The 11,480-nt window shown below is 39.3% G+C and overlaps 1 protein-coding gene across 1 annotated transcript; it reads right to left on the bottom strand.

Annotated features, from left to right (window-relative positions):
• Positions 1–2,231: 2,231 nt before the first annotated feature.
• On the bottom strand, positions 2,232–3,909 carry LOC122025639 (zinc finger A20 and AN1 domain-containing stress-associated protein 9-like). Its single transcript, XM_042584473.1, has 2 exons — positions 3,782–3,909; positions 2,232–3,028 (listed from the first exon to the last, which is right to left on the bottom strand). The coding sequence occupies exon 2, from the start codon at positions 2,943–2,945 to the stop codon at positions 2,442–2,444; it is 504 nt and encodes a 167-aa protein (XP_042440407.1). The 5' UTR covers positions 2,946–3,028; positions 3,782–3,909; the 3' UTR covers positions 2,232–2,441.
• Positions 3,910–11,480: the final 7,571 nt, after the last annotated feature.

Here is an 11,480-nt window from a genome sequence, read left to right as displayed (position 1 = left end):
ATAATTTATCCTTTTTTATTAATTCTGAGATGAATTGATAGAAATACTAAGGATAAACATATTCATCTTAAAAAAATTATCATCATAATTTATCATCTAAATATCAATTCAGTTGTACCAATAACAATATATAAATATTTAATGGTCCTATATATTTTAAATTTATGTCAAATTAACATTATTACATCGCGGGTTCTCTGGATCAATTCATATTTATCTTTTTCCAAATTTTAAAATTTGTTATGATCCTGTGATATTTTAATGTTTTGATTTATATCAAATTAATATTATTGTACTCCTAAAATTTTTCTAAATCTATTCGGGGGTTTTTTTTTTTTAAAAAAAATGAACTCTAGTTGATTGCGATCATATCCACTTGACTTGAGCGACTTTCAATGACTAGTTCAACTAACAATTTGCTAGTAATAAATTAAATATAACGGGTTGAAGAAAAACTATTTTGGAAAACCTATAAAAACAAGTATGCCTTTTAATAAAATCGACAAAAAAAAAAAAACTCTACCCATTTTATTTGACTACGTTATTTTGGAATAACTAATAAATCTAGTATATATTCTACATTTAAGTGAGATTTTATTATATTTTACACTTGTCACCCAACCGATTCAGCCCTGTCGGACTCAATTGACCTAACAAAGCACAGTCCAAGTCGACAAGCCTATGCCACACCAAGCTCCGGCTAAAATTGCCACATGATGTGCAAATCAAGTCCAACTACCCTGACATAACTCAATCATAAATTATTAATTAGGGTAATTTATGAAATCAACATCTTAACGGTCTCTCTAAAATCCCCTATCTGAAAAGGGATAAATTATAGAAATATTTATCTTAATGTAATGGTCTTTTACATAGAGGAGATCATATATCTAAAAAAATATTTTTGTATTCATTGAAAATTAACTCAAAATTTATTGAAGTAACTACCCATATTAATATCAACTACGATAATCCATGAGTGTATGGATCATCAAGATTTATGCTCAGGGCCCTTGATTTTTAATAATTTAAATTTTATCCATATTCCATTGATATCTTATTTATTGAGCAACTAAACCTTGTTTATTTTTATTTATTTATTTATATCTTATGTATCAATGTCAGTTGCTAAAATTTGTAGGAAGCTTGTGAGAATGTGTCTAAATTCCAATAACAGTGACCATACAAAATATAAAAAGTTATCAAAAGTTAGGGCATCATTTGTAGTGTGAGTTAGGCCCTAAATCAAGGAAACAAAAAAACTAATAGTTAAAGTTGTGAGCAAGGTGTTTTGTCATTTGCATTCAAACAAGTAGCCACATTGTTTTGTTTTGTTTTGTTTTTAATAATGCTATTTTTCCTCATTGTCCAACTTCGTAATCTTTAGGCTTATTAAAAATATGGCAGAATGATTTATTTGACTTTTTATTAAATTAAATTTGTAGGCATGAAGTAGGTTGGGAATGATGTGTTTTGTCAACAAGATAAGATGCTTAATATCATTTGGTTTACCTACTCATTTTTTTGCGCTTTTTTTTTTTAAAAAAAAATTCTCACCACTATTCAATTCTTGTTTATGTGATGCAAAAATCATAATGCTCACTCTAGATGCTCTTCCACTGTCCACCCCAAGGCTTTATGGAAAAGATGTAAATCACAACCTCCTAGTTAACTCTCTTTTTCTTCTCTAGGATCTTGTACACTCGTAATGCTCAACACTGATGAATTTTTATTTATCATACTTGAGTAAAAGAATTTTATAATATAATTAATGACTCGGATTTTATTCAAGAGTTACTTACACAATAACTCTCTTCGTCTCCTCTTGGATCTTGAACAATAACTCCAATCTTCTCACAATTTCTCTTTTAGCCTATCGATCCATATGACCACACAAATTTCAAATCTCATTAGCACTTGCATAACAAAAGCTTTTTCCCACAAATTTACTTATCATTTTATCATATCAATCACTATCATTAACACTTTCTTTTTATCAATCACTATCATTCTATTTCCAAAAGTGAACTACTACTCATTTTCATAGTAATCTGACTTTTACTTAATTTAAAATCTCTATAATCTAAATTTCAGATTTATTTTATTTACAGACTATTCATCTCATTTCACACAAAACTTGTATTACAGTATCACATTGGAAGAAAATGCTACACTTTGTTCCTTTGCTATATATGAAAATATGCACACTCAGTCATAAGAAACAATGATTCTTGATATTTCAGAATGAAAACTAAAATAGATTTGAAGCAATACTTTCAACACAATTTCTTTTTTACATTATTTCCTGCTCAGAAACACACCGAATTCGTTGATTCGAAGTATAAAGCTTTTCGTAAAGCCTTGGCTACTTGAATCACATCGGAACATGTCACCGAAAGCAAATAGGGCTCCTTTGTGCCCTTTCAAGGAATGCAATGGCCTCACATTTTCTCCAACTTTTCTGCCTTCACAACAATGTTCTCCTTGGCTAAACGCTCGCGACCAGCAGTCTTGTAGTCGAATGAGCATTTGTGTGTCTCGTAGTACCTATGGGACGAACAGAAGGTGCCACCACACCGACATTTGAAGCCTGTTAATCTTACCCTTTTTTGGCATTGGGCACAACGGTTAGCCAGTTGCTTCTTGCATGCAGCCTCTGGTTGATCATCGACGGCCTTCACCTCATTCGGCCCATCCAATTCACTTGATCCTTCAACATGTTTGATTTGCAGAGAAGATGGAATGGCAATTGCTTTCTCGACTTCTGTGGTGGCGGGAGAAACCATTGGTTTATGTTTCAAGGCAAAAACCTTGTAGCATTTGGAGCAAAGGTTATTGGTCATGGCATTCCCGAAAAACCCACATTTATTTGCACATAAAATCGGGACTTCAGGAGTTTCGCACTCAGTTCGTTCGATATCCTTCTTCCAGCTCTCCTGTGCCATTAGATCTCGAAGATCTTATTAGTTCTCCTCTGATTTTGGAGGGGCGGAATCAGTGAGGAAGATCCTAGAAAAGGTTGCAATACCTACAATTACATTAATAATCAATAATCTACCATCAAGAAGGGAAAAAGTTGAAGTAAATTCAAATAATTATTGCAATATTTTTCAAGGAATGATCCTAACCGTGAAGAGTTTTTGGCAAGCGAACCTATGAAATATCTTAAAGCATAGAATTCTATACAATTTATCAAAGAATACACCAAAAAGATGATCATCATAAACGCATAACTACAAAACTATAAATGGTCAAGTTATTTTGATCATGATAAAAGCATACAGCCAAAGAGAGGGAAAACAAGGACCGAAATTGAGAACAAGTATGCCTAATTATCCGCAAGAAAAGAGAGTTTTATAATTCTTCTTGGCATATAGAACTATAGAAGCACTGAAGAACACCATGGATCTAATTCAATTTAGAAGCCCGAAGCCAACAGAGATCGATTAGAAGACGATCATAAAAAATAAGCAAAACTGGAACATATGCCAACCTTTAGCACATAGATCTCTCAATTACCACAAAAAAAGAAAGATTCCACTTGGATCTTGATCCTTCAAAAGAATATCACGAAATAAACCTAAATTTCCATAGCAACATAAGTGTTCTACAATCAAAAGAACTTTGGTAGAATCCTCAAGGCAACCAAATCACTCCACAAAACAAAGAACAGGAACCATATCCCAATTCCCCTAAAAGCATGAACGCCATCTCAACTCCAGCAAAACCACACCAAGATCGGATCTTCAAAACTCGATAGAGAGACAGAAGCCGGAATTACCAGAAGCTAAGCCAATCGAAGCGAACCCGAAAGCCACAGATGATCAAGGACGCGATCGCCTCCACTAAATCGACCGCCGAACTGAGAAACGAGGAGACACGATTTGCAGGATTAGGTGTAGCGTTAGGGTTTTTATAGCACATATTCGGATAACAGATCGGGTTTTTAGGATGGCAATTAAAGATTTGATAACAATCTTTTCACGCCAAATTACACCCAACGGTTTACCTTGATTGTTATTGGCGATCTTTTCTCGTGCACCTTAACTATTTGCTAGTAGGTATTATCTAGGAGTTATCTAGAGAAAACAATTAATCTTAATAAAACTCCGTTAGTGGTTTGAATTGAAATTTTAAAATTAAAAAATAGTTAAAATTAACAAAGAAAGTCCAAATTAAAAATCACGTAGAATCCAACAAATATTTTTAACATCGATGAAAAAAAGGAAAAAAATAATTTTTACCTCATATTTATTTTTTAAAAATATATAATATATTTAAATTCTAAAATTTTTATTGTCTTGGTTTAAAGGTTGGAAGAACTAAGATGTACAATTTGATAATGTCTCGGAAGATGTTGTTGCATTTTTGTTTATATAAACTAGTTAAACTAAAGGGACAAAATAAAAAAAAAAAAAACGTCCCAAATTAAGGGAAAAAATTAAAAAATTAAGCGTCCCAAATTATATATATATATATATATATATATATATATATATATATATATATATATATATATATATATGAGTCTTGATATTGTGCGCGACGCGCACAGTACGCGACTGTGCGCATCGCGCACAATATCAGCGCTTTTTATTTTTTTTTAAATTTTTTTTTAGTTTTTTGAATTTTAAAAATTCAGTATTTCCTTATTTAAAATTTAATATATAGATATATCTCCTAAACACATTATAATACTCAATAAATACTTAAATTAATTTTATTTTAATTTTTTTTTAAACCAAACACTATAACCAAATTAGAAAGCCTAAACCCTATAGGTAAAATCTAAAAAAAAAATAGCTTTAACACTATACCCAAAGCCTGAACCCTATAAATAAAATCATAAACAAATTTTTTAATTATTTTTTAATTTAAAAATAAAAAAAAATAAAACAAAAAAACAAAAAAAACGTTGATACTGTGCGCGACGCGCACAGTTACGCACTGTGCGCGTCGCACACAGTATCAAAACTGATATATATATATATATATATATATTAAAAAAAAAGGGACTCCCCTCTTATTATTGTATTCCAAAATTATCCCTTCATCTAGTATTGTTGTAGAAGTTAACGGTTAGTTTTTATAATGTGTCGAAGCTACTAAGTAACTACTATAATATGTAAAAACTATCGAGTAGTTGTTATAACATGTAAAAGTTATACTATAACTGTTACAATATGTTTAGGGAGAGTTTATGATGTAAGATATAAGATTTATACTGTGTAGAAGCTACTCAATAGTCGCTACAACGTGTTTAATGTTAGTTTAGGATTTAAAATTTATACCATATAGAAGCTACCAGTAGTTGCTATAACATATTTAGTGTTAGTTTAGGATTTAGAATTTAGGATATTAAAACTATTATATCAAAATATTATTTATCAATTTGGTTAAAATTATTTAAACTTCATTAAAAAAATTAAAACAATTGTAGAAGTTATTTTGATATAATAGTGTTCAAATATCCTAAATTCTAAATTCTAAACTCATATTAAACACATTGTAGCAACTACTGTATAAGTTTTAAACGTTGTAGTAACTACCGAGTAGCTTTTATATGATATAAATCTTAAATCCTAAACTTACCCTAAATAAGTTATAACAATTATTGGATAGCTTCTATAACAACGTTGCCAAGAGGTAATTTCAAGATTAAATCATTGGTAGTGCGTTCATTTGAATTTTATTTTATTTTATTTTTTGAAAAAGAGGTGCCCGTTTAATGATTTGTAAAATTTGGGACCCCCTTTGATTTTTGCCCTAAACTCGTTATGAATCCTTCAACAAGTCACTACTCCACCGACGAGTGAGCTTGAACGCACACGCATTAACTTCTAAATAGAAGATTTGGCATGGATTGCAAGATGAATAATAAACCATGTTATAGTTGGGATAATCTAGGTCTCTAGCAGACATAACATATAGTGGATGTATTGTCAGTAAATTTATGCCTTTCCTTATTTCCACGATCAAGGATCTCCCAAATTATGTGAAGAACAATCAATAAGAAATTCCACCATTTGATTGATGTCACCATCTATATCCTATAATAAGCAAGAGAGGAGCTCACGGTCACCTTATGAACTGTACTTTAATATTTGACAAGGGATTTAGATTAGATGAGTTGGACAAACACATTGTTTTAGGTTTGAAGATTTGATTATCAAGCTTATATTATAATAAACGATGTTGAGCTCGAAGAGCACCTTAAGAAAAATGCTATTGTAGGGATAAAGTTTACTTTATGGGTAGAGGTTATAAGGTAGAGAGGTTATAAGGTAGACATAACTTAGTATTGTATTTGAGTTAAGTTCCATCAATTTACAACTTAAAATACTATGTGGAAAGACAACCTAGAAGCATTTGAACAACCTTTTTTCTATGTTTAACCTTCAAGATAAAAATAAGTTGATCTAGGCCTTTGGTAAGTCGACTAAGATGATAAATTCTAGGAGCTAAGATGACTTAGTTTGTTATAGGTTTAGGCATGAACATTGGTTCAACATAAGGTTTAGATTTAAAAGGCTTTTTGGTTATCTTTTGGTATTATAGCTTATATTGTTGGATTGCAATGGTTGCAAATAAAGTCTACATTAAAAACACATGGAAAGAATTATGAATTTATAAGGGAAAGATATTTCTATTGGTATGATACCTTTTGGATAAAATCTAAAAATAAAATCATGAGAGCTTAGACCGTGGACAATATCATACTATTATAAAGATATATGTATCCTTTTGGACACAATACATGACTTCACTTGAAATTTAGATACTCGTACCAAAGTGCCAAGCACAATCAAGAGGCTTGATTAAAGATTTCATCCTTTGAATCCAAATCATCTTCTTACTTAAGGCTAGAATGTTATTTGGGCAAAAAATCATAATCCTTTTTATTGCACTCATTAAAAGAGCGTTTTTTTTTTTATTTATTATCAAAACAATGTCTCATCCTATCTCAACATATTTTTATTTCCAAAAATACTTTTAGTTTTAGTTTTATGGAGGTGACACAATCTTCTTTCTAATCACTTTATTGAAAGTTGAGTTCTTCTCATTCTGGTGTCAATGGTCTCTCCCCCTCAATTCTTGAAGTGGGCGTCTTCAATTTTCATTCTCAGATGTTAAGTACCTCTCAATTTCTAAATTGTCAAGTTCTTGAGCCAATAAGTTTCCTTTCTTATACTCACAATCATCTTTGTGTGGAAGATGAACTTTCATGAAGCTTGCCAAGCTTGCTCTATAAATTTTTGACATCTTGATATATACGTATTCTACATAAAATGTCGTGAAGAATCAATTTGATTAAGATTTTATTATCTTATCATTTATGTTAAATTGTTCAGATTTTCACTTTGATTCATTTCTTCTTTTTAAGGAGTTCCCCTTTGCTATCCATTGGAATGTCAAACCTTTTCGTTAAGATAAATCATTACTTTATGTCGATCATAAGAAAGTTTTCCATCCTTGCCTTCTAATGTTCGAATCCTCCCAATATGAACTGATCCGGCGGTAAAAAGCCGGAACCCCATAAGGAGTCAACGCTGAGGGGAGGTGAAAGGGTCCAGTGGCCCGCCCAAAAGGGGCGAGCCGACCGGACTCGGAAGAAAGGGAAATCTAATAGTAAAAGACACCCTGGTAGGGACCAGGGTTCCGACGCTCAAATGAAGCAGTGCATAATGACCGAGCGGAAGGAGGTGCCGCCCGGACGGCGCAAAGAATCAGAGCCGCCCGGACGACGCTCACCGCCCGCCCGGCGGGCCGGGCGCCCCAGTCAGGTGGTGGGTAAAAGATGAGAACATCTTCTGACAGCCGTCAAGTCGTATGGCTATGCCATACTTCTAGTCTGACAACGGGGGTCCTGCCGTCCCATCAAAGAACATTCTCGCACTGTAGCAGTATGGGGTCAGGTAAGCTCTCTGACAAGTGCATACCGTGGTATGGGTTGCTGACACGTACGCACCTCGATGGGCGTGCATCAGTTCTTTCTCCGTCCTATATAAAGAGGCTATTACTTCGCCAAAGGTACGCATGATACAAAATTTGGCAGCCACTTTCTCCACAACCTACCTGACTTGAGCGTCGGAGGACCGTCGCCGGGAACCCCTCCCGGCCCGGTTTGTTGCAGGTTAGCCGGAGCACTCGAGGATCCAGCAGAGAGCGCCACGTGCCCAGCGTCCGCTGACTTTTGGTTCGGACAGGATCAAATTGGCGCCTCCGAGCAGAGACAATGGACGAGGCTGGACGACAGCACACGGTGACGCTTTCAAGGGAGGAACTCGACGCTCTGGTCGAGATAAGGGCCGCCAAACTCGTGGAGCAAAAACAAAAAGCATCCGCCGAGCGGGCGGAGCAACAAGCAACATCCGCGTCAGGGGGCCGAGCGGAAGCACCTCCAGCCACCGTCGCATTCCACAGGGCCTTATTTCGCACCCCCGAAGCCATACCAGTCCGAAGAGATAGAGGATCTTCCTCAGATGAAATGCCAAGGCGGGATGACAGGAAAGGGAAAGCTCCCCGAGCGGACTCCTCTCCCGAGCAGATCAATCGCCAGTTCTCGGAGGCTATACTACGGGACCCTCTGCCCAAGCACTACGTGCCTCCGACAATCGGCGAGTACAATGGAACAACGGACCCGGATGATCACCTGGGTAAGTTTGATAACACAGCCACGCTCCATCAATACACCGATGGAGTGAAGTGCCGAGTCTTTCTTACCACTCTCTCGGGATCTGCTCAACGGTGGTTCCGGAGGCTGCCGGACGGATCCATCACGAGCTTCAAGGAATTCCGAACGGCCTTCCTCCACCACTTCGCCAGTAGTCGGCGTTATCAAAAGACAAGTGTCAGCTTGTTTGCCATCAAGCAAGAGCCGAGAGAATCGCTTCGAGCTTACATTCAGCGATTCAACCAAGTGGCGATGGACATCCCAACGACCACTTCGGAGACGATGATGAACGCCTTCACACAAGGCCTTGCGGATGGGGACTTCTTCCGGTCGCTCATCCGAAAGCCGCCCCGAGATTATGATCACATGCTACATCGAGCCAACGAATATATAAATGTGGAAGAAGCGCAAGGCGCTCGGAAAAAGGAAGCTCCTGCCGAGCGGGCACATACTCACGCCGAGCGGAAACAGCAAGCCGCTCAGCAGCCGCCCAGATCTCACGTACAAGAGGTGGTGCCGCTCGGCCCAAGCCAAAGAAGAGGGGGACCCCCAGGTTCTGCCCCTGCCACCATACGGATAAACACAACACGAGGGATTGCCGAAGCCTTCCCTTGGTGGCCAATCCCGTGCCCAGGAAAGCCGAACGACGGTCTCCTCCCGTCGACAGGAGACATAGGACTCATGAAGTTGACCGGACCCACACCGAGAGACGACATCAGCAGACACCCGATCGGCACCGATCTCCGAGGCAGGAGAATCGCCGGGCGTCCAGAGAACGGTCACGACCGTCCGCTCGGGAGGAGGAAAATAGGAGCAATACTTCCCGGGGCGAGATCAACGTTATTGCTGGTGGGCCGACCGGAGGAGACTCCAACCGAGCCAGAAAGGCGGGCGTTCGGCAGCTGCAGATCCACGCGGTCGGCTGCAGCCAAGAGCGGGCAAGTGTACCGGAAATCACTTTCGGACCCGGGGACTTAGAAGGAGTAGAAGTGCCCCACGACGACGCGCTGCTCATTAAAGCGGTAATAGCAAATTACACCATTCACCGCATATTTGTTGACACAGGAGCTCGGTCAACATCATATTCAAGAAGGCGTTCGATCAGCTGCAAATCGAGCTGCTGCCCATGACGACCCCGCTCTACGGGTTTACGGGCAACGAAGTTCAGCCGGTCGGACAAATCCAGCTGGCCACCTCGCTGGGAGAAGAGCCGCTCAGGAGGACCAGGACAATAAACTTCGTGGTGGTCGACTCTCCCTCATCCTACAACGTCATTTTGGGACGACCGGCGCGAGCGGTTGTCTCAACCTTCCACCGAAGATAAAGTTCCCGGTGGAAGACAAAGTAGGAGAAGTGCGGGGAGATCAGCTCGTCGGTGCTATATAGAGATGATCCGAGCGGCCTGTTCCGCTCGGAAGGCACCCCGAATCGAGGTACACGCCATAGAGAAACCTCCTGCTTTAATTTATGATGAAAAGGAGGAAGTCCAGATCCATCCGACCCGATCGGAGGCCCGACTTTATCGCCTCGATCCGGGAAAGAACGAAGGAGAAGTGATCCGGCCTCCAGCGAATTATGATGTCTTCGCGGGTCGACACATGAGTTACAATTCGCCGAGCTGGCGCAGATGAATTGCATGTCCGACCGGACTCTCGGCCGGTGAAAAGCAAAATCAGATAATCCGAGTGGAAGTAGAAAAACTTCAAGGCCGGCCACATACGCGAGGTGCAGTTCCCTGGCTGGCCAACGTAGTCTTGGTCTCCAAGCCGGGCGGCAAGTGGAGGGTCGTGCATCGACTTTCGAGACTTAAACAAAGCATGCCCCAAGGATTTTTATCCTCTGCCCCTAGATCAGTTGGTGGACTCTACGGCCGGTTGTGAATTAATTTGCATGCTTGACGCCTACCAAGGATATCATCAAGTGCCGCCGCCCGGAAGATCAAGAAAAAGTAAGCCAGAATGACGGCATATATTACAATGTGATGCCGCTCGGATTGAAGAATCTGGGCCACCTATCAACGCTTGATGAACAAGGTGTTCAAGGAGCGGATCGGGCGGAATCTGGAAGTTTATGTGGGCGACATTCTTATCAAATCCGTCCGAGCGGCCGATCTTTTCAAAGATGTGGAAGAAACCTTCCGAACGCAAATATGGAGTCAAGCTAAATCCCGAAGTGCCTGGCTAAAGGAGGGCGTTTCTTGGGGTACATAGTGACCGAGCGGGGAATCGAAGCAAATCCCAGCAAGGTGAAAGCACTGCAAGACATGCCGCCCCCAAGAAATACAAGAGAAGTGCAAAGGTTGACCGGTCGGATAATTGCTTTGTCCAGATTCATCTCCAGAACCGCCGACCGGAGCCTGCCATTCTTCAAGATCCTGCGCAAGGCTACTAAGTTCCAGTGGGATGAAGAGTGCGACCGAGCATTTGAAGAGTTGAAGACATATCTAAATTCTCTGCCTGTGCTGGCCAAGCCGATCGGGGGTGAGTCACTGTATATATATCTGTCGTCAACTGAGCATGCTGTAGGCTCAGCACTTGTGAGGGCGAGCGGCGAAGAGCAGCCGGTGTATTTTCTAAGCCACATTTTAAAAGATGCTGAATCTCGTTACACTGGGCTCGAGAAGTTGGCCTTAGCTTTGGTTCTAGCCGCTCGGCGCCTTCGACCGTATTTCTTGGCTCACACCATCATTGTCCGGACGAACAGTCCACTCGGAAGAGTGCTGTTGAATCCAGAAGCGTCCGGACGGCTTATCAAGTGGACGACAGAATTAAGTGAATTCGACATCCAATATCAGCCCCGCTCTGCG

This window comes from Zingiber officinale, chromosome 9B, assembly GCF_018446385.1.
Source record: "Zingiber officinale cultivar Zhangliang chromosome 9B, Zo_v1.1, whole genome shotgun sequence".
In the NCBI taxonomy this organism is placed as follows: Eukaryota; Viridiplantae; Streptophyta; class Magnoliopsida; order Zingiberales; family Zingiberaceae; genus Zingiber; species Zingiber officinale.
The sequence above is the reverse complement of the archived record's forward strand: the minus strand, read 5'-3'. Positions and strand labels throughout refer to the sequence as shown.

Excerpts from the sequence above, each read along its gene's own strand:
- LOC122025639 (XM_042584473.1), bottom strand. The coding sequence starts at position 2,945 with ATGGCACAGGAGAGCTGGAAGAAGGATATCGAACGAACTGAGTGCGAA.